The sequence below is a fragment of the Raphanus sativus genome, chromosome 5, assembly GCF_000801105.2.
Source record: "Raphanus sativus cultivar WK10039 chromosome 5, ASM80110v3, whole genome shotgun sequence".
NCBI classification, from domain to species: Eukaryota; Viridiplantae; Streptophyta; class Magnoliopsida; order Brassicales; family Brassicaceae; genus Raphanus; species Raphanus sativus.
This window is the reverse complement of record NC_079515.1, coordinates 7,089,422-7,112,321: the sequence shown is the minus strand read 5'-3', so window position 1 is coordinate 7,112,321 and position 22,900 is coordinate 7,089,422. Positions and strand designations below refer to the sequence as shown.

Genomic DNA, 22,900 nt, shown 5'->3' with positions numbered 1-22,900 from the left:
AAACATAAATTTAATACAAAATAATTTAAATAAGTTGTTTAATGCATATATTAATTTAGATTAATAGGTCTGGAATCACTAATAATAGTTTAGTTTTTATCTAATTAAACAAAAAGTGGTTAGAGCTTGCTGACTTTGAGGACTAAACATCAGATTTTCTCTGAAATTATTTGTTGTTTTTGAGAATATCTTAATCACTTATAATAACCTTTGGGTGTTGCTGACTTGCTGTACCTTTGGGTCAAAAAATAGTGGAGGACGTTTATTGTTGACTTCTAATTATCTCACCTTCTTTGAGTTGCTTTGCCCTGTAACTCTTTGGTCAAGCAACCGATTATGTGAATTACACATACTGGAGGCACGTGGTCCACGTTTTGTGTCTCTATCTGGTTGTGTTTTGGTTAACCTATTTTTTTATGTTTTCTTGTATATTGGACACCTAAGTGTTTTGTTTATTATGGATTTTTTATGTTATGATTGAGATCATATTTTTAGAATTTATTCACTTTTTATTAGGAGCAAGCTTTTGAATATTTAAACATCTGATCTCAATTTTTACTATTAGTAACAGTTTTTTCGCTGCTTTTGTTTTTAATATTAATTAATGTATTTTTATTGTTGTTAACATGCCTTTTTCATTTGTTTAATTCTCTTTTTGTAGTTCTTGCTATTATATTTTTCTTTTTTGAAGCACACTCTAAGTCAATAGGTTTAACTGTAGATATTTGTAGTTTCTAATAAATTAATTAATTAATAATAAATAGTAAATAGTCAACAAAAATTAAAATATAATGCATTTTTATTTAACATCATAAAGTTTAGTTCTTTATAATATAATGACCAAAAACAAGTTACTTTGATATTAACATCTTATTATAGATAACATAAATTTATAGACTTATATATTTCAATTTTTATTTAACCGTAGCATCTAAAACTGTTAAGTTTTATAATAATTTTATTAAAATTTTCATTCCTAAAAAAGAAATATTGCTTTTTCCCTATCTTATGGAAAATTATTATTTTTATTAATATTTTATAGCATTATATATATATATATTAAATGTTTATTTTATTTATTAATTTAATTTTATTTAATTATATTTAATATGTGCCCCATCAAATAATTTTTCTTGCTCCGCCACTGATGCAAAGACGGGAACTCTAACCGATTGGTGTAGTTAGAAAGACAAGTCGCAAAAACCTTTTGCCATATAAGGCTGCTTGATCTCATGATCCCTTCATAAGTTGCTTCTTGAGTGTAACACTTATTCGTATAGTTATTAGCGCAACGTATAAACGAATCAGGGTTTGAGCGAGACTCTCGTTTTTTCAATCAACCCTACTTTCATCGAAACTTAAAAGAGTTTTAACTCTACTAATGGAGGATACAATAATAAGGATACAAGGAGCCAAAGAAACTAAACCATAGACCAATATACTGGACAAGCGAATGGTAAAGCTTAAACAAGTACTCAAACAAAGACTTGATAAAGGTGATATCACACACACGTTCAACCACCGTTGTCTCCGAGAAAGGCAAGTCAAAAAAGAAGACTTCTTCAAATTGACATTCCTGAACTAAACAATAAAGGGGGATAAAAACCTCCATGATCAATGAGGTCAGACAGTTAACACCATTAAAACGAGCTACAATAGACATCTTAGCTTCTGCTCTACAAACAGAACCATCTTCAACACAATGCTCCCTATAACTTTCGTTTTATAATAACGAAAAAAATGGACAGCAAAAGTATCCAACGATCAAGAGATATAAAGTTAAGATCAAACCAAAACGTTCAACACCGATATATCCTTCCCGAAAAGATGTTACGATGCTGCTGCATCAATTGAGAAAGTGATAGTCATTATTATAGATGCCTACTGAATGTAATGCAGAGAAGAAGAGACAAACTACAACAGGTGATATGTACAATAAGATAGAATAAAATATAAGACCTTTTTTTTTTTGAAACACATATAAGACCAATTCATTAATTAGTCAAAGAACGTATATTTTACAATAGTTAGTACCATACCTGTCTATACTACTAATTTTACATAAAACAAGATTTAAGCATACAATATATATGTACATAATTTACTACCCAATTTATGTTTCGATTCCTAGATTGTGTTAGACAGAGAATTGAATATAATTTGATGAATTGTGAGGTTGTGCCTTAACCTTCTTAAGGAATGCTTGCCTGTCTGTTCACATAGATAAACTTGTGATATAACGCTGGTTGGTCTAATGAACACCTTCCTTCTCTTCATATGTTGCTTCTTGAGTGTAACACATTTAGTTTTGGAGCTCTTGAATTCTTTTAGCCCAACGTATAAACGAATCAATAATCAGAAACTCGCGTTTCACAATTCTCAAAAATTGCTGAACGATTTTAAAAAGAGCCTACCGTAGACAAGGCATGCATTTAACGACTAAGAGATAAAACATCAACGATTATTAAGAGATAACACCAACACGGCAACTGTAAACTGTCAAAACCGAAACATTACGTAAAGATAAGTCCACAGAAAAAACATTTAAAAAGGTTTAATATTCGAAGATGTGTATAATGTAAAGATCAACCCAAAACATTCAACACTGAAAAATCCTTTCCGGTGGTTTATAACCACTAATGCCGGTTTTTTCTTTTTCGTTCTCGTGTCATTACTCCACCCTGTTGGATTCGAACCAAGCTTGGAACATAGTTGGAAATAACTGGATACACTAAATGCAATCTATTTTCTCCTACGGGTATTTTCATGAACCGATTGTCCTCTCCGACAATGTATACCATGTCCGTATACCTCTTATTCCTATATTCCAGATCGCATAACACGGCCGCTTTCTTCTCCTCGTCGATAAAGAAACTTGTGACACTTGAAAGACCTTTCTGAGGATTATTCTCATCTAGTTCAAGTGATAAAAACTTGCTCCACGACACAAGTTTGTTCTGATCAATCATATCATGTGTCGTCGTCATCCATATCTCAATCTTTGGTGGATAGGAAACGTTACTATATAATAATGATAGTCGTTCTTCTCGAACAACTGAGAGAGCTGTAGGAACAAAATCATCAACGACACTCAGAAAACAAATAGATAAACAACTAAACTTCTCTGTTGAAAAATCGAAACTAAGTAAGAGATCTTCTTCAACATTTATATTGGCAATCCAATAAATATTCCCCTTCAAAGACACTGCCTTTGATACTATGCTGCAGTTTTTGGGAAACACGTCATTAAGATCCTTTCACGAATGAGACTCAAAATCATAGATTCCACAGTCAACAACTTGAGGTTCTAGGCCAATAATATCCCAGCTGCACCTCAAGATTTTATAGTTTTGGCAAGATTTGTTATTTTCGTATCCAAGGGAAAATTCTGAGTGATCCTTGTAACGACTGTATGGGATCCACCTGATTTGGTCAGTACAAGGGTTCAAAACCAGGAGTCTTAAGTCCCATGTGGTGCATAACAATAATCCGTAGCAGTGAAATATTTTATATCTCTTGATTTGTTCCGGATTGTGGAGATCGTTTAGGCTCAGCAACGTTTGTGGATCAACAACATTGTCGTGAATCCCATTGAGATTTACATTCATTGAATAAACCTTTGAATCACTCAACATGAGAACCATACACTGCTTTGCTGCTTTATCTAAGTGCTTCTTGATGAACTCGTGATCTTTGAATAGAGCGTTCCATCGCTTGCAAGTGAAACTTAATCGTGCCAGAGATGTAGCCGGAACTCTAAAGAGTATCTCAAGTACCAAATCCCATGGAAGGTCGAGCAATATCAATGCCTCTCTTGTCATCTCCCAATGGATTAGAAGACGGCTAGAGGTGGCTAGGTTTCTTAGAAATTAATTAGGGTTCTGACTTTCACGTTTCCCCTTAAACTAGTCATCTATTACTCCCTCCGTTTCTTAAAGAGTGTCGTTGTGACATTTTTCACACAGATTAAGAAAATTGTTGAAATATATGTAAATTGTAATTAATTATATCTCTTTGACCAATAGTATTTTTAGATAAATAAAATTATTTATAAAATCAATGCAGTTTGCAATTAATTTTCAGCTGAAAGTTAGTATAATTTACATTGGAATTGTAAAGTGACACTCTTTGTGTAACAAGAAAATGAGCTTAGAGTGACACTTATAATGAAACAGAGGGAGTATTAGTCAATACTCCCTCTGTTTCATTATAAGTGTCGTTTTAGACTTGTGCACACGGATTAAGAAAGCATTTAATTTTGCATATTTTCAATATAAAAATATCATTACCGATACAATTCAACCAATAGAAAAATAGAATGGAGAATAAAGTTAATAAATTTTGCATTGAAACTCTAAAACGACACTTATTTTGCAACGAAAAAAATTCTCTAAAACGACACTTAATATGAAACGGAGGGAGTATATAATAACGTGGATTATATTAGTAATTTTATTATATAATTTTTCTTTTTTTTAAATGCCAATTAACATAATTAGCACACATAATAAATATGATACAATTAAAAATTTAAAAGAAAAATCCTAAAAAACTAAAAAGAATATTTTTTTATAAATATAAAATAAATTTTAGTAATTTTTTTAAGAAAATATTTAATAAGAAAAAATTGCTAACTATTATGACTGAGATATAAGGGAAATTTTTTTTTTCAAATTATGGCATGTGTTAAAACATTTCTTATATATAATAATAATTTTCAACACTTGGAGAATAGATCTTCAACACTCGGAGGGAGATTGTACATAGAACTTGTTAGTGCAAAGATGACACCACAATATAGTAATACAGAAGGTAAACCAAGAGACAAAATAGATACAAGCAAACACCAATTGCTTTATTAGAAATTGCCTTATACACTCAATTACAAGTTCCGCTTAATCAGCCTTGATAGCCTGTTAACACCCTAACAGCTGTTACTGAACAATTCCTAATCTACCCAAACTTGTCTCTCCATCGTCAGTACCTCAGCAACTGCTTCGGCACGATCCCAAGAACACCCTAAGGGATTTTCATCTTTCCTCTATAATAATAGCCCCCAGTGTTTGGAATACCCACGACTCCATAGCTCTTTTACAGTGATTTTCACGTTCCTGAAATCCTAGTCTCCAAGGCAACATAGATATATAGACAACTTCCATATTAATAAGTACACTTTCCTTTTCTTGGAATGTACTTATTCCTTAAGGCATAAACTTGCTCCCCAAGTTTATCTCTTGCCTTTTCTCCACGGTATAAAATTTAAGTTTAAGGAATATAAGGTATCTCGCATCCACATGGTCTCTACCACTTCGCATGCCTCCTGGTTCACTCTCTGACACTCACTGCATCAGCAACTACTTCAACGACTACGTGAAGACATAAACCCTCAGTTTATTCTTCTCTATCTCAGCATATCCTTGCATCCACATGATAATCCACCACTCCGCATGCCTTATGTAGTCGTTACTCCGCATGCCTTATGTAGTAACGACTAATGCCTCCAGCATCAATGACTTCGTCGCCTAGTTAGTCACGGAAGACTATTGACATCTGCAAGCTCTTCTTGCATATTCAGAGCTTTCAAGTCATTTGCTGCCAAAAAAATTTAAACAAGCAAAAAGGACCTAATAGTTGGCAAATACAAAACCAAATAACAGAGAAACTAGGCATGCATCATCCAATGATGATACATAAGGTTACGGAAGCGTGTGTGGTGTTTCCTCGCGTGAATGACGTTATGGACTAGCGGTCAATGTCCCTGAAAATGGAGTGAGGAGAAGAGGATGCAGAACCATGCAGCCTTCCATTCCGCTCAGCCCATAGTTTGTAAATAGTAGCTTGCACAGCTAGAAGTCTTAGAGTGGCTGGGAAAGCATCATCATTTGTGTCTATCCATGCAAATAGCGAAGTCCAAGTGTGAAATAAGTCAGGTCTGTATCCTAGCCTTTTCAGAATAAAAACCCATAGCTCCTCACTGAATCTGCACCTGAGGAAAAGATGTTCTCTGGACTGGTTGGAGATGTTACAAATGCAGCATGATTTTGGGGATTTGAAGGCCCCAAGAGGCAAGACGGACACAAGTGGGAGCCTATCAAGATTAGCGACCCAAAGTGGCAGTGACTCGGTGCCTTTTAAACAAGATTAATTTCTCCCAGCCAAGAGTATGACCCCCGGTTTCTAATAGCCTCCCAAGTTAAGGCAGTGGAGTAGTTACTTAAATCATGAATTCATGATCCTCCACAAGCCAAGTGTATCAAAGGAACCAGAGACGACCAGTGATCAAACTAAAAGCTGGCCTTGTTTTCCGCCCCTATATGACAATGAATGAAGCGCTCAGCTAATTAAGGATAGAATTTTGAGGAAAGTTTTCCAGATCTAAGAGGATTGCTTGTTCTCATCAATAAGCCACATTAAATTATCCTTCATCCGATGAGATTTTGTCCAAGCTGCCCAAAAGAACTCAGATTCACATAAAAAGAAGCTTCTTGTTTCAAAATGACAGGAGAAATCATGATTTTTATTCAAATAGATAAGATTTTATCATCATCATATATATTGTACGTAGAAAGGAATAAAATAGGAGACAAAAGAAATTTTATCATTTTAAATCTCTAGATATTGTTAGATTAATTGAATATGTAATGCAATTAGAAAAGAACAGAATCAAATAAAATATAAGACCAAATCACTAATTTATCAAACGACATTCACTCCCACAAGAAAAAAACACAAAAAGATTAAGAACAATGGAGATGCAAGAAACTACGTGCTTGTTATACCGACTAGTGCCGTTCTTTTCTTTTGTTTTCTTGTTGTTACCCTGCCCTATTGGATTTGAGCCAAGCTTGGAATATAATCGTAAAAAAGTGGCCTCACTGGTGGGAGTCTGTATTCTCTTGCATGGAATATTATGCATCGATTTTCTTCCCCGACAATATATACCATGCCCGTATTCATATGAATACTATATACATGATCGCATAACACGGCCACTTTCTTCTCCTCGTTGATAAAGAAAGTTACTTCCTTCGGAAAAGGCTCAAGAAGAATACTCTTATATAAACCCACTGACAAAAATTTCTTCCACTTCAAGACTTTGGTCTGATCAATCATCAGAAACTCGCGTTTCATAATTCTCAAAAATTGCTTAACAATGAGAAAAAAAAAACCTACTATACGTACCGACAAGGCATTTAACGATCAAGAGATAAAACATCAATGATCAAGAGAGAACACCAACACAGCAACACTTAAACATAGGCAGACAATCTAAAACATTCAAAACTGTAAAAAAAAAAAAAAAAAAAAAAAAACATTCAAAACTGTAAACAGTCAAAACCGAAACATTAATTAAAGATAAGTCCACAAAAAAAACATCAAAAAGATTAAATATTCGAAGACGTGCAAAATGTAAAAATCAACCCAAAACAGTCAACACTGAAAAATCCATCCTGGTGGTTTATAACCACTAATGCCGGTTTTTTCTTTTTCGCTTTCGTGTCATTACTCCACGCTCTTGGATTCGAGCCAAGCTTGGAACATAATTGTAAATAGCAGGCCTCAAGAACTGCAATCTGTATTCTCCTACGGGTATTTTCATGACCAGATTGTCCTCTCCAACAATGTATACATTCGTGACCATATTCCTCTTATTCCTATATTCCAGACCGCATAACACGGCGGCTTTCTTCTCCTCGTCAATAAAGAAACTTGTGACACTTGAAAGACCTTTCTGAGGATTATTCTCATCTAGTTCCAGTGATAAGAACTTGCTCCACGACACAACTTTGGTCTGATCGATCTTATCATCTGTCGTCATCCATATCTCAATCTTTGGTGGATGGCCGGTAAAGCGCATGTTATATAATACTGCAAGTCGTTCTTCTCTAACAACTGAGAGGGCTGTAAGACGACAATCAATACCAATACTCGCAAAAGGAATACTAAGCGCCCAAAATCTCTCTGTTGAAAAATCAAAACTAAGTAAGACATCTTCTTCTTTATCTTTAGCAACAGTCCAGTAAGCATTCCCCTTCAAAGATACGCCCTTTGATGTTATGGAGTTGCATTTGGGAGGGATGTCATCAAGATCCCTCCACGAACAAGAGCCAAAATCATAGATTCCACACTCAACAACGGGATGATGGAAATTGTCACGATACACCCAGCTGTACCTCAAGATTTTATAGGTTTGGCGGCAAGACTTGTTATTTTCGTATCCAAGAAAAAACTCGGTGTTACACTTGTAATCACTGAGTTGGACCCGCCTGATTTGTCCAGTGCAAGGGTTCCAGACCACGAGTGTTATTCTGCTGCCGTTGTGGCATAACAATAACCCGTCGCAGTGAAATATTTTACGAAACCCGAACCGTTCCGAGTTATTGAAAGATTTGAGGTTAACCAACGACGTTTGTGGATCAACAAACATGTCGTGGAGATTTACATGCATAGAATAAAACATAAAATCACGCAACATGAGAACCATATGCTGCTTTGCTGTTTTATCCAAGTGCTTCTTGATGAATTCTTCATCTTTTATTAGAGCATTCCATCGCTTGCAAGTAAAGCGTAACCGGCTCAAACATGTGGCCGGAACCCTAGAGATGATCTCAACTACCAAATCCCATGGAAGGTCGAGCAATCTTAATGTCTCTTTTGTCATCTCCCAGTAATAGGCTAGAGGGGTGTGGCTCTAGTTTATTAGATATTAGGGTTTAGGGTCGCTATATTACCATGGATTATATAAGTATTTCCAGTGTTTTGAAACTCGGCCTGCTCCCGCGATTGAACCGGTAAATCCGATGACCCAATATAAATCCGGTTTGGGCTTTGTGGAAAACTCAAAATTTAAAAACCCGCGAAAACCCGTAAAAACCCACCAGAACTCGAAATCAGGTACCGATTGAACCACTGGTTGAATCAATAGATAACTTTTACATTTTTAAAAGCTTTTAGTTATATTTTTATATTTTAGACTCTTATATCTTAGATTTATAAATACAAATAAGTCAACAAATTTTTTCAAAAAGTAAAAAAAAAATATATAATAGTTCTAGATTATATGTTTTCAAATTCGAACTTTTTATAATTTTGTTTTGAAACTTTTTTCAAATTTTCTTTTTTAAAATATTTTTAAATTTTCCATTTACAAATTTTTAATATTTATTTTATAGTTTTAAACTCCAATCTCAAATCCTCACCCTTTAACTCTAAATCTTAATGTCTATATTAGTTAATTCAAGGGGTATATGTATATATTAATTTATTTAATGAAATATTTTGGTCATTTTAATCTTTAGAATCTATATCCGTGACAACAAACATATTTTGTTGCTATTCTAAGGTATTTCTTAATTTTAAACATCAATCCCAAATATCCATCCTAATTCAATGGGTATAAAATGTATATTATCTCTTTAATAAAATATTTTGGTCATTTTGATCCGTAGAATCTATATTTGTGACGACAAATTTTTTTAGTGCTATCCTAAGGTATTTTACAATTCTAAATCTCAATCCCAAATTCCACTTTAACTCTAAAATCTAATGTTTACATTAGTTAATTCAAGAGATATAAATGTATATTTACTTTTTTAATAAAATATTTTGATCATTTTGATTCTTAGAATCTGTATTTTATGACGACCAACTTTTTAGTGTTATATTATGGTATTTAATGAAACATTTTTAGTGTTATCCTATATTATTCAGCTCTGTAATAAAACATTCTGATCATTTGATCTTTGGAGTCTATATTTTTCAAAAAATTTAATGTTATCTGTATTATTAAAACTGAAATACAAAATCGGAATGTTTGGGGACTTGAAAAGTAGGATTAAAAAAATTTGGAGTTTTTGGAAACTTGAATAGTAGTCTTAATGAAATTTGTTTGGATACATGAATAGTAATATCTATTAATTGTGTTTCTATATTTCACTTAATTTAACAATTTAATTAATTATATTACCTTAATAATAATTTACAATTAATTATATTACCATAATAATAATAATAATGCATATTTTTATTTATTAGTTAATCAATATTAATTTTGTGCCAATTATAAAATAAAAATGTCAAATAATTAGGTTTTACATATGGTTAAACGTTTGGTTTATTTTATTTTACTAAAATATTTTTATTTTAGTTTCAATTGGTGGAAAATTACGTACCAAAAAACATAGTTCAAAGATATGTTTTGTGAATAAAATAATAACTTAAATCAAAATAATTAAAATGTATTACATTTATTTCCACTTAATTTTTCACTCCATATAACTATTTTACATGATAAAAACTCTTTCTATTTCACTTAATTTAGCCAAACACATAGAAAAAGTTTTTTTTTTATTAATTTATAAAATCAGTTAGACATGAACATTATCTGTCCATTTAGGTATATTTTGTTCCTTCGGATATCTAAAACGGGTTCGGATATTTGTAACAAGAATAGTCATATAACCTGATTCGGTCCATGTCTTTTAAATATCGTTAGTTATATTATGATACATCTAAAATATATAAAACTAATTATGAAAAATAAATATCGATGTATAAAAATATATTTCAGGGGCCAATTTAACAAAATATTAGTTGGGTCATTTGAAATAAATTTATTTAAAATTTTTATATGAACTGAAAAAAATCAATATAAAAGTACTGTACATTTGGATTCAAAATCATTTCTTTTAACAACAAACTACACAAATATGTTGATTTATATATAAATTTAAATTACAATGTAGATATTTAATTAATATAGGAATATATCATATTGTTTAAACAAAATAACAATGTAAAAGTATTGTACAATTGCATTCTAAAATCAATCATTTATTTTAACAACAAGCCAAATAAATATGTTGAATTTATTATAAAAAATTTTACTAAGCTAAATACATTCAATAATTACAAACAAATAATATATTTCATAAAAATAAAAAAAATAATACCCGTGTTTTGGAAGCCCGGATCAAAATTTAGTTTCTTTTATATGAATAGTTTTACATAAAAACAAATAACTGAAAGCTATAGTATAGTCTCTCTCTCGCTTAGAGGGTCAAAATAGTTGACTCCTCCCATCTAAAACCCTACGCAAAAGCCTCCTCCTCCTCCTCCTCCGAGTTCCTTCTTCCGCTTGCTTCCGATTCGATCCGAAACCAATGGGCGCCGTACCAAGATGCCTCCTTTCTCGCATCACTCAATTTCTATCGATCCGATCTCTAACCCCTTCACCCTCCTCTCAATCTCTTCCCCATTCTAGCCTCTTCCTCGCCCGACGATTCAGCTCCGATGCTGGATCACTCGACGGCAACGAATCCGACGTAATCGAAGCTCCGACTCGGATCATCGAGGCGAAACCCGGAGAAATGTCCCGGGGATCCAAAAGGACAGGGATCATCGCCGTCAAGTGTGGGATGACAGCTCTCTGGGACAAATGGGGAGCTAGGGTTCCGGTGTCGATCCTCTGGGTCGATGACAACATCGTCTCTCAGGTCAAAACCGTTGAGAAAGAAGGCATCTTTGCACTGCAGGTAAACGCTCCTTGATGAGTGAGTGATGATAGCTCGTGGTGGTTTTAGTAATGTTTTTTTGTGTTTGGTCGGTTTTTTAGATTGGGTGTGGGCATAAGAAACCGAAGCATTTGACGATGCCTGAGTTGGGTCATTTCAGAGCTCAAGGTGTGCCGTTGAAGAGGAAGCTGAGAGAGTTTCCTGTGACGGAAGACGCTTTGCTTCCTGTTGGGACTGAGCTCGGTGTGCGTCATTTTGTTCCTGGGCAGTTTGTTGATGTCACTGGGATCACTCGTGGGAAAGGTTTTCAGGTGAATACTGATTTAAAAGCTTTCATCTTTTTGTTTGTCTTAGGTAGAACACAAGTGTTAGAATAGTCAAATAACAATGTGCGTTTAGTGTCTGGTGTAAAGTGATGTTTGATGTAATTTTGCAGGGAGTGATGAAAAGATGGAAGTTCAAAGGAGGGCCGGCATCACATGGTTGTTCAAAGGCACATCGGAAAGGTGGTTCCACAGGTCAAAGAGATGATCCAGGAAAGGTATGTGTTTCAATTGATATCCTCTAGAGCAATTTTACAAGAGCTTGACTTGTTAACATTTTGAGCAGGTGTTCAAGGGAAGAAAGATGCCTGGGAGGATGGGTGCAGAGCAGAGGACTGTAAAGAACGTTTGGGTTTACAAGATTGATCCCGCCAGGAACCTCATCTGGGTTAGAGGACAAGTAAGTATTCTCAAGTTAGTTGGTGTCTTTGGCTCGCACTTACTCTTTAGGATCGTTCTACGTGAGTGTCATTGGGTCAAGATTATGATTTGTTGTTGTTTGTTGCAGGTTCCTGGTGCGGAAGGAAACTTTGTGTTCATAAAAGATGCGCACTACAAGAAACCAGACATCTCAAAGCTTCCATTTCCAACCTACTTAGCCCCAGAAGACGAGGACCCATCAGAGTTAGAACCGTTGGTCGCAGATCTAGGAGAAGTCGACCCATTTATGCTAGCAGAGTGATGTTAAAGACATGATCCTCATCTTGATTTTGACCTTTTTCATTTTTTACGTTCGTGGAAGACGAGAAGCTGATGAAGTGGAGGCACAGAGCTCTAAAGCTTTTGCTGAAGAAAGATTGTCTTTTCCTATTTATTAGTTGTATGAAACTGAAAACGATGGTTAGAGAGGAATCTAGTCTTTGCATTTGTTGAATCTGCAATAAGCAATGAAGTAACAGTATTCTTGTCTTATCTTCTAATTATATGGTTACTTTTGTATGTTTATTTACGTTTAATGTAAACATAAAAGATCCATTTTTAATATTTCAGCAAGAATCAAGATCCATGCTTAGTCCCCTATATAAGTCTTTTAACTCCCAACAGATTACAGTTGTGTTCTCATCTCTTCAAACCCCAAAAGATCTTGAAAACTTCAGAGAACACTAACGCTTCTTCCATCCCTCTCCCTCTTTCGCCATGAATCCAGAACCGAATCAACGCCAATGCGCAGCTTGCCAGGAGCTTGAGCCGCCGTTCATCCTCACCGTCATCAAAGGCAACCTCCTCCGCCGACTCTGCCCTGACTGCTTGCTCAAGGAGCATCGCAACCTCTTCTGCCCTGTTTGTCTCGACGTCTACGCCACCGTCCCTCCTCCACAAGCTAGCATCACCTGCCTCCGCTGTTCTTCCACCACTCACCTCAACTGCGCTCCTCCCCCGTCGCCTTCCTCCTCCTCCTCCTCATCCTCATCCTCCTCCGACGGTCATCTCTTCACTTGCCCGCCATGTTTCGACCCTAACTTCTCCTTCTTCCCCAAGTCTCTCGCCACGAGCTCTACCCAAAACGAGGCGGCTCTCGGCATGGAAAAGGCCAAGGCTCTCGTCGCGGCGGCGGAGATCGCGGTGGCTTTGGCCAAGAACGTGGCGGAGAAGTTGGAGGAAGAAGCTGTTAGGAAGAGCATCGAAGCTAAAGACGCCAAGGAGAAAGCGAAAGAAGCATTGGTGTATCTTGAGGACGTCAAAGACATAGCTTCGGGGAAGACTAACCCTAGGAAGAGGAAGGCCGATGACCGCCGCTGATTCAAGAAACCTCTCTCGCAAAGAATGGTTCGGTACGTAAGGATGTGTAAGATAGATTCTCTCCTCTAGGGTTCAAGAAAAGACTACTACTTTCACTTCTTTCTTCACTCTCAGAATGATGGAGACTTTGAGTTTAGGGTTTTCTTTTTGTATAGTGGTGTGTTAGACGAAGGGATGATTCATTCATAGTAATGTGTATATTTCTTCTTCAAACCTTTACAAGTCTTTGTGTGATTACAACTTCTCGTCTTGTTGTATTGTTTACTGGTTTTGGAGATTTTATTCATGGAAGAAGACTTTTGATTGTTTATGTACTGAGTTCTCATGATAATGTGATGATGAATTAGGTTTGATTAACATATTTCCAATAACTTGAGGGAAAAGCAAAAAAGAAAATGGTAGTGCATTTTGATGTTTTGGCTTGGAAATGGAAATAATAGATTAATTTTTGTTCTTTTGTTCAAAGATACATCTGTTTATGCAACACGAAAATGGAAAGAGCAAGTTCAGGCATTGCCAAAAATAGGGTTTGCCATATTGATTACTTAGAGGGTTAATCGTGTAGCTTTCCATTATATTGCGGCTCCTATGTAATGTTCCATAAAATATAAGCCCTCATTTCGAAAATCCGTTAAAAATAACGAGTCAGCCGAAAACACTAATAACTCTAAAAATCGCCCGAGTCGAGTTAATTCGCTCTATCTCCCGCGAAAAAACGCTTCGTCGATTCGTAGCTCAAAACTCTCTCGCTTGGCCGCCTGCAATGTGTTTCCAACTTCACCTTGCCGAATTAGGTATGTCTGTAGCAGAAAAAATCCAGTTCATTTATCTGGTCTAGCTTGTTACGAGAGATACATGTTGTCGGAAGTTGAGCAGAATATCACTACACAGATTCTTAATGCCATTTGTTAAGGCTCCAGAGGTCGAAATGGTTTGCGAAGCTGATTAAAGTTTGAAGCTTTAGAGGTTGCAATGGTTTGTGGAGATGATTAAATTTTGAAGCTTTCTTGAAAGTTGTGTATGATTTAACAATGAGTCCACCTGGTTCAACCGGAGTAGTACTAGTAGATTGGGAACACGGTGTTGCACAAGACGCGTGTAAGAAGAAGGTAAACTGCAACACTTGGCTCAAGTATCAGGAGAAGTCACTTATTGTGACAAGTCTCCAGAGGAAGTATGTCTGAGGATGAAGGAGAATCTAGAACGACGTCGTTCGACAAGAAAAATGAGGCTGCCTGAGGAAAGACAGTGTTGTTATCAATCTTAACAATGAGGACTATGAGGAAGAGCGGTGGTGCTGGGAGAGAAGAAGCAAACGGGAAGCAATCTAATAGTCTTCTCAGGAAGAGATATCGACTATCAAAGGCTACTTGAGAGAGAGAGTACAGATCTTCTTGGATGGTTACGGGTTGTTCTATACTAGAAGACACTTGGATCAACACAGAGAAGGCAAGAGCGATGATCAGTTTCTTGGTCTCGTGTCCCAGAGGTGTCTACTTCCATTCCTCTATCGATGTTACTGATGTAATAGAAGATGCTTTGGGCGTTTTCTAAGTACCTAGACAAACTAGTTGAAGACGTTGGTGCACATCAACCTGTACAAGTGCTGGAAGATTACTTGAAGAAAAGAGAAAGAATCTATTCTGGTCTCCATGCGCAATGCACTCTACAGAACTGGTTCTTGAAGACATCTCAAAGCTTGAGTTTGTCTCCGAGTTGCTTGGAGAAGAGCCAAAGAATCACAAGGCTCATCTACAATCAAAACATTTGGTGCTCAACCTCATGAAGAACGAGTTCACACAGGTGGGGCAGATCTCCTTACACCTGAAGCCACCCTTATGGACCACAAGGCCAATATAAGACTTTTATGGCGGTTAGGTAATGACGATTCAACCATTTATAAAACGTTTATGCTGTTTCTTTATTTTTGATAGTTAATGTGAATGAATCAGCAGCTATCTGAGGTTATGCGTGGAGTTAACGAGAGTTTGCAAGGTGAGAAGGAAGCCCGTGACGAGGACGAGGAAGAAGAGGAGAAGTGTTACTGGAGTATACTAACGTTGACTGTGGATACAATCTTGATGATGCCTACGATGAAGATTATTAATGTAATTATAATATTGCTATGATCCTAAGCTCCTAACAAGTAGCAAACAATGTGTATTTGTCTAAGGTGTATTTGAGAAATGAAATAATTTTGTAATCATTCAAACCAAGGATAAATGGTAGGTTGGTTTGAAATGTGGTTGTGACTTGCCACCAAATGTTATTCGTTTGCATAATCCAAAGAAATAATAATTTTAGTTGTTAAAATTTTGTAACGACATGAATTAGCGATTTGCGATGGTCACGTCACGTTCATATTTGCAATTACCGTCGCGGATCGCATAAACGAACAAACAGGCCTGGACCCCCCAAATAAGTTGGCGCTGTGCTGTCATAATATCTGTCTTTTTAATTAAAAGAAACAGTACAAATTTCATATACACGTAAGCTTCTTCTTCTCTTTCCCTTTTCCGTTGTTCCACGCACTCTATCTGTTTCACATTGTCTAGAATTTTATCTAATTATATTAATTTGAATTTCCTTCCGTTTTCTGGAGAAGCCTCTTTAACTTGAGTTAATCCTCAAAAGCTAAGGTTTTTATCGTTTTGGGGGCTTTTGTTGTTTCTGTGTGTGTTTAAGTACTCTTTAGGGTTCTGATTTGATTAATCGTCGGAGTTGTGAATATCTCCGGCGAGATGGCTTCAAATATCCCGATGAGCCCTCAATTGGAGCAGATCCATGGCGAAATCCGTGACCATTTCCGAGCCCTCGCGTAATGCTTTTTCTCCTCTTTCTTATAACTTCGATTTAAGAGATTGTTGATGGTTGTTCTGTTATTGCAGGAATGGATTCCAGAGGTTGGATAAGATGAAGGATTCAACTAGACAAAGCAAGCAACTCGAGGAACTCACTGATAAGATGAGAGACTGTAAAAGGTTACCACTTTGCGTTCTTTGAGTTGGTACTGTATAATGATTGATGATAAAGCAAGGAAACAGTACTCATGTGACCAAATAATTATTATTTAGTAACAATCTATTTTTTTTGTCTCCTCAGGTTGGTAAAGGATTTTGACCGTGAACTCAAGGACGAGGAAGCTTCAAATCCTCCCGAAGTAAATAAGCAATTGAATGATGAGAAACAATCTATGGTTAGTTTTTACTGTCTGGCCTTTCTTTCACTGAATATACTGCCAGAGGAGATGTTATCTCAAGTTTGCTTTAAGTTTTAGTGGCACCGGAGTGATATTTAAACGCAGATCTTGAGTGTCAAATCTTATCTATCCCTCCTCTCCCTTACACTTTGTTTGTTCATGTCTGCTTTTTTTCTAACTTTTCCCCTCGTGTTTTAAATGTTGCAGATTAAGGAACTCAATTCATATGTTGCTCTAAGAAAAACGTAAGTGCTTCTTTTCATTCAACTTTTAGAATCTGGATTACTTGAACCTTGTATACCCCTGTCCTCTTTTTGGCTTTAGTTAACATCCCGCTCAGCACATGTCTGTCTTTAGGATTTCATTTAGTTTTATCTGTTCGTGCATGTTAACTTAGTCTGTGTGTACTTCAGGTATATGAGTACCCTTGGCAACAAGAAGATTGAACTTTTCGATATGGGAGCTGGACCCAGCGCCGAACCTACAGCTGACGAAAATGTTCAAATGGCTTCAGGTGAGTCCCTATGTCTTCTTTTCTCTGCTACCATTGTCCCAACACATCAAGAGATTGACATGTCTGAAGCTTAAACTCCTGGAATTTGGTGTACTATATATTTGTCCTCTTAGTTTAATGGTATGGCATAATTTCTGATGTATGTGAGTGCATTTATAGTGAACGATTATTCTATACTAGAACTTTTTTACCGGTTGGCCTGATATCCTTTGTGTGGCTCAAGTGTATAGACAAAAGGTTTCGCCTAAAGAAATATGGTAATTGAGTTTGGCGTGAAGTTGAATATTTTAGAATGGTGGAGCTTATGTCATTTTATGTGTATAGCTATGTCAAACCAGGAGCTTGTTGATGCTGGAACGAAAAGAATGGATGAGACTGATCAGGCCATTGAACGCTCAAAACAGGTAAGTTACAAAATGAAGAAGTGTGTTCCACTTACTTCTTGTTACTATAGAAGTGATAACATTCTTGTTCTTATCAGGTTGTAGAACAAACAATTGAAGTTGGAACTCAAACTGCAGCTAATTTAAAGGGACAGGTAAATGCAAAGCAGTTTCCGTCGCTTCCCTACTGAAATCTTATGAGTGCAGTTTCAAATCATCAGAAAAATATTGCAGACGGATCAAATGGGACGCGTTGTGAACCACTTAGACACGATTCAGTTCTCTCTCAAGAAAGCCTCCCAGCTTGTGAAAGAGATAGGGAGACAGGTCTGTAACCTCATATGAACACAAAATTGCTTTCTTTTTGCTTGACCACAAAACGTGAATCCCTCTGTCTTCATTTATATTAGGTGGCTACTGATAAATGCATAATGATGTTCTTGTTTCTCATTGTATGCGGTGTGATAGCCATTATCGTAGTGAAGGTACATTGCTCACTCCAATGAAAGTTGTGATTGTTCGTTGCAAAGTTGTAACTTCGTTTTTTTGTTTGTATGTTGTTGTTAAACTATATTCAGATCGTACACCCGAACAACAAGGACATAAGGGACATCCCAGGATTAGCTCCTCCAGCGCAATCGAGGAAGCTACTGTACTTGAGGAATACGGAGTGTATGGGAAGATAGAATCTCTGTCTGTATATGAGGAAATTGTATTCATACTTCATCTTCTTTGCCTTTTTTCATTTGTTAACACTCCATTTCATGGATGAGAGAGAGAGAGAGAGGGGTTGTGTGCTTTGGTAGTTGACGAGGCTTGGGGTTGTTTATGTTCATGTTCTTTTGTTTCTTTTCAACCCAGTAACTTGAATCTGGGTTGGTATTGATTGGAGGAGGGTTTGTATATTTCATCATTTGTTTTCTTTGTAGTAACCTATCACTTCTTATGTATAAAATCTAGACCATGTTAGACCAAATCCAGAGTCGAGTAATGATGGACAAAAACAAAGACCAACTATATGCAACATTAACTACAAACAAATGTGTAACTTTACCGTTTTTAAGCTTTAGTCATCGGGGTCTGTTCAACAAAAAAGGGTAAATGAACTGGGATGCAAAACCTCTATCATAAGCAGCGTGATTTCCGAGCTGCGTCCTACCGATATGAGATAACCGTGACGTGATCAAAGGTGCTTCCTCGTCGTTTATCTCTGCTCCTACTCTTGGGATCTCTCCACCAACATCAGGATTGAATTTATCTGAAGACTTCTTCTCCATCTTCCTCTCCTATATATATATATATATATATAATGCTTGTGTTCATCAGTATATATTACATATTACACACACAAAACAAGCAACTGGAACCACCACATTATAATGTGTGGAATACTAACATGGGTTTACAGATTCCTTGCATCTATTTATGGATTCATAATCTCCTACCAATAGAGTTAGAGGTCGAGAAAATGTTTTGACTAACCTTGTTGATTCGATCCGGGAGACTGTCAGCAGTTGTTTGAGACGCCTTCACGTCCTTTACTTTGATCTAATTGTACATGACGACACCACATAGCGCTGTGTCAATTCAAATACATGACAACGAATAGATAAGTTAAACGATGCTATATGTTGTGTGACAAAAAAAAAAAACGATGCTATATGTTTAAACGACACCAGATATTCAGGCCAGTGATGGTTGACTCAGGGAAAATGACTGTGGAGAGAACTATGAGAATCCAGTCTTTGAGAACACCAGCTACACGTATAGTTACTGCCCCTGTTCTCCCTATTACTAAGAATATGGCCAAGTTCAAGGCAAGTGCACACAGAGCGTTGGAGAAAAAGATCCAGAAGTTGAATTGGATCTGTGCAACACATGTTGCGTATCTGGACCCAAAATGTGTGTTAAAATAGAGATATGATGGAACTCACGTACCCAGTAAGCTGGCTTACGTTTCAAATGTCATTTTAACCGGAGCTACAACCTGAAAAAACACAATAGGAGAAACTCAAACACCGGACAAGCAAAAAGGATCCATAGAAGAGAGTATAATATGAAAGAGCACTCTCCACATATGATTTGCGTAACCAAAAATGGAAGTGTACATGTGAAACTATGTGAGTTTAGAAAACCTTGAACACACGAATAAGAAGGAAGGCAACAAATCCAGAGAACCTCATATGGATCAGCGACTCATCGTCAGCGTTATAGGAAGTGGAAAATCGAAGTACTTTGGGGATAAAACCCACTGCAATTACAATAAGAAAACACCATTTAAAAGTAAGTTTTCCTCTAAAACGTAACAAAAAACAAAAAACTAAAACAAGACCATGCACCTATAGTTAGCCCTTTTCTTGCATATCTATGTCTGATGTTAACATCACAATACTATCATCCCTACGAATAGACGACACCCATTACACTACTACAGGAAAGGTTCTGTGTGGCGTATTGAAGCACTACTGACCTTGTTGTAGAGTATAACTCCTGAAGAGAGTACAATGTAAATGAGTAAGTATATATAAGTTAACACAAGCGTCTTGTTTATCATCATCTTCCTCCTCCTCCCTTCTCCTCAGAACTGCAGATTCAATGGGAATCAACAAGAGAGAAGGAAGAAGATTTTATTAATGGAAAGGACGTACAAGTTTTTGTAGCCAGAAATTTTGATATCACTAAAGTAAAAAAGTGTGACCTGTTATGTTTGGTCAACAAAGAGAAACATTTCTTAAAACAGACAAAAGAGGAGATGTTTTTCTTAGGAACAAAACGCAATCGACCCAAACATTTAAAGATGTCAACAAAGAAAAGAAAAGCACATAGCTACATACAATCAAAGAGCTAAACCACCCAAGGAATCCGCTAACTCCATGGCTCTAGCTTTGGCTTTCTTTCTCATAGCCCTGGCTTGTTCAAATTTGTGTATTCTCTCTTCCTGCATCTTTTTCATAAGCGCAGGTTTACCTCTCACAAAATATTTCGGATGTCCAATGTGATAACGATGCTTAGATCCCTTAACCCTTATAAATCCATAGTACTTAAGGTCGGCCATAAACAAGGAGAAGTTTAAGGATAGTATTCTTCTTTGTGGCAGAACCCTTCTCTGAAACTCTATCGGATCCCATATGACGAAACTTTTCTTGTCTTTGCTCCACGAGACTACTGAATCCAGTGAAGGATCATCCACCACAGCGTATAAACCCTTGTAGAATGAAGATAATGAGTCATCGGTCACGGTCACCGGCACGTGCATCGCTACACCACTTCAGATCTCTCAGAAAACCAACACCACAAAACCCTAAAATCAATCTCCCCTAGGACGACGTACAAGTTTATGACACTAGTTTTTTAGTTGGAGACGATGTGCCAAACAAAACTAATTAATTAATATACGGTGGAGATTTTATTACGCTATCTGCAGTATCTAAATCGAACGGCTACAGACCCATCTCACCGGATGTGGACAAGACCCGCCAAAAATAAATTGTTTGGGCTTTATCGGCCTAGTTTATCATGAGGCTTGTTTGTTAGGCCCAGTAAAAATAACGCGAGATAAAAAAGAAAGCTGCAATACATGATAATTGAATATATATATATATATATATATATATATATGGCGACAAAAAATTATATATATCTATATATAAACGTGAGGATTAGGGAGGTTGTATTATATTTAATTTAGAATAACTAAATGAATGTGATGTACTAACTAATTTATAATTGAAGGTCTTCTTCTATTAATTGGTATTACTAACCAATTCTTGTCGGCAGTAAGATATTCGTGACCAGGGCCGAGCCTGAGAAAATTTTCCCACAAGTAAAAATCAGAAGAAAAATGTTTAAAATTGCATTCTAATGGAATGAACCTGGCACCTCTGACATGCATCCTGACGTTCTTATTACCAGTAGAACTAGATAAAGCTTATTGTATGATTGGCCCCTTAAATATAAAAATCTTTTATGTGCCACGGCCGTATTCGTGACAACTCCTTTTTCTTTGAACACGCAAAAATTACCGATAAAATCAACTTAAATATTGCTTGAAACATGATCCATATAAAATTACCATGAAAATACTATTTTCAGCTAACACATGTAATAAACACGCAAAATAAGCTATTCGTGATCAGGTTTGGAAATGAAAGGAAAAGAAAAACTCTCTTGAGATTCAAGGAATTGTTGTTAGTCGACATTTTTGACTACAATCTCACTTTCACCAAAATAAACAAATATAAACGTGTGTGTATATATATATATATATATACTATAGAATCGTGTAAACATGATAAACTACAAGATAGAGAGACATGGCATGTATACACTCTTTTTGGGCACCGACTCTAGCAGACTAGCAGCAATTTTGCGTATCGCACCAGTTGATTGTGTTAACATTTTACACAAGAATCTCCTCTTTTATCCCATTGAAGTTGACGTATATATGAATGTGAAATAAAGCTACTAAATGTCGTGAACTATTATGAGATGTTCATAATTCATAAAACATTTACAATTTTATGTCATGAACCTTGTAACCGTAAATACAATAAAGATGTCGTAAAAAAAACAATGGCTGGATGATATATACAAAAATAAATAAAGATCACTAGGTATAATTTAGTAAGCTTGTAATATATTTCTCAAAACAAGACTTCCAACAATATTGTTGGTTTGATTTGGATGCAATGCATCTGTGGTTTAGATACAAAAAAAAGAGCTTCTACAATCACTGGTTTCTTGTCATTGTTATTAAGACCCTAATATCTTACTTGCTAGTAGGACAGATTTGATGTAACCCAACAACTGCAAGACCATAACAACTTAATTAATTAAACATCAAGGAATGGAAAAGACTAAAATATAGATAAGAAAAGTATATAAAACTAATGTTTTGAAGGAAAGATAAAGAACGGCGAATTAAAATAGAGAAGAAAAAGAGCAAAATATCAACAACACCACCAACTAAACCATTGTTAGTTAGCTTGTGGAGGCGGACACTAATCATGCAGTTGTTTGTTACCTGTATTCTGAATTATTGTTCTACTTCTACAACCAATCAGCTTGTTTTCTTTTTTTTTTGGGGGGGGGGGGGGGGGGGGGGGGGTAAAATAGTTTATTTTACTTTTCTGAAATTAAAATAAATTAATTCGAAATTATCACCTGCCATCGTGAATGGTTTACATAAAAAGTTGTATCTGCTATAAAAAAATTATGTGCATAGACAC

The 22,900-nt window shown here is 36.0% G+C and overlaps 5 protein-coding genes, 1 non-coding gene and 1 pseudogene across 6 annotated transcripts; 3 read left to right on the top strand and 4 right to left on the bottom strand.

Annotated features, from left to right (window-relative positions):
- Positions 1–2,595: 2,595 nt before the first annotated feature.
- Positions 2,596–3,891, bottom strand: LOC108861144 (putative F-box protein At3g17500; annotated as a pseudogene).
- A 3,515-nt stretch (positions 3,892–7,406) lies between these two features.
- LOC108861193 (putative F-box protein At3g17500) lies at positions 7,407–8,699 on the bottom strand. Its single transcript, XM_018635021.2, has one exon. The coding sequence runs from the start codon at positions 8,660–8,662 to the stop codon at positions 7,469–7,471; it is 1,194 nt and encodes a 397-aa protein (XP_018490523.1). The 5' UTR covers positions 8,663–8,699; the 3' UTR covers positions 7,407–7,468.
- Positions 8,700–11,041: 2,342 nt separating this feature from the next.
- Positions 11,042–12,781, top strand: LOC108857254 (50S ribosomal protein L3-2, mitochondrial). The gene is made up of 5 exons (XM_018631215.2): positions 11,042–11,534; positions 11,615–11,824; positions 11,950–12,054; positions 12,123–12,236; positions 12,345–12,781. The coding sequence occupies exons 1-5, from the start codon at positions 11,163–11,165 to the stop codon at positions 12,516–12,518; spliced, it is 975 nt and encodes a 324-aa protein (XP_018486717.2). The 5' UTR covers positions 11,042–11,162; the 3' UTR covers positions 12,519–12,781.
- Positions 12,782–12,914: 133 nt separating this feature from the next.
- Positions 12,915–13,576, top strand: LOC108858077 (uncharacterized). Its single transcript, XM_018632057.2, has one exon. It carries the CDS (start codon positions 12,974–12,976, stop codon positions 13,574–13,576), a length of 603 nt encoding a protein of 200 aa, XP_018487559.1. The 5' UTR covers positions 12,915–12,973.
- A 2,513-nt stretch (positions 13,577–16,089) lies between these two features.
- On the top strand, positions 16,090–18,648 carry LOC108857318 (novel plant SNARE 13). The gene is made up of 10 exons (XM_018631290.2): positions 16,090–16,394; positions 16,465–16,557; positions 16,679–16,772; positions 16,983–17,020; positions 17,189–17,289; positions 17,614–17,693; positions 17,771–17,827; positions 17,907–17,999; positions 18,083–18,157; positions 18,251–18,648. Exons 1-10 carry the CDS (start codon positions 16,318–16,320, stop codon positions 18,356–18,358), a joined length of 816 nt encoding a protein of 271 aa, XP_018486792.1. The 5' UTR covers positions 16,090–16,317; the 3' UTR covers positions 18,359–18,648.
- A 138-nt stretch (positions 18,649–18,786) lies between these two features.
- Positions 18,787–19,923, bottom strand: LOC108858076 (uncharacterized). Its single transcript, XR_008945840.1, has 5 exons — positions 19,808–19,923; positions 19,611–19,659; positions 19,349–19,466; positions 19,155–19,249; positions 18,787–18,958 (listed from the first exon to the last, which is right to left on the bottom strand). It is a non-coding gene; the product is annotated as an uncharacterized LOC108858076 (transcript).
- A 585-nt stretch (positions 19,924–20,508) lies between these two features.
- LOC108858075 (heat stress transcription factor A-4a-like) lies at positions 20,509–20,928 on the bottom strand. Its single transcript, XM_018632055.1, has one exon. It carries the CDS (start codon positions 20,926–20,928, stop codon positions 20,509–20,511), a length of 420 nt encoding a protein of 139 aa, XP_018487557.1.
- Positions 20,929–22,900: the final 1,972 nt, after the last annotated feature.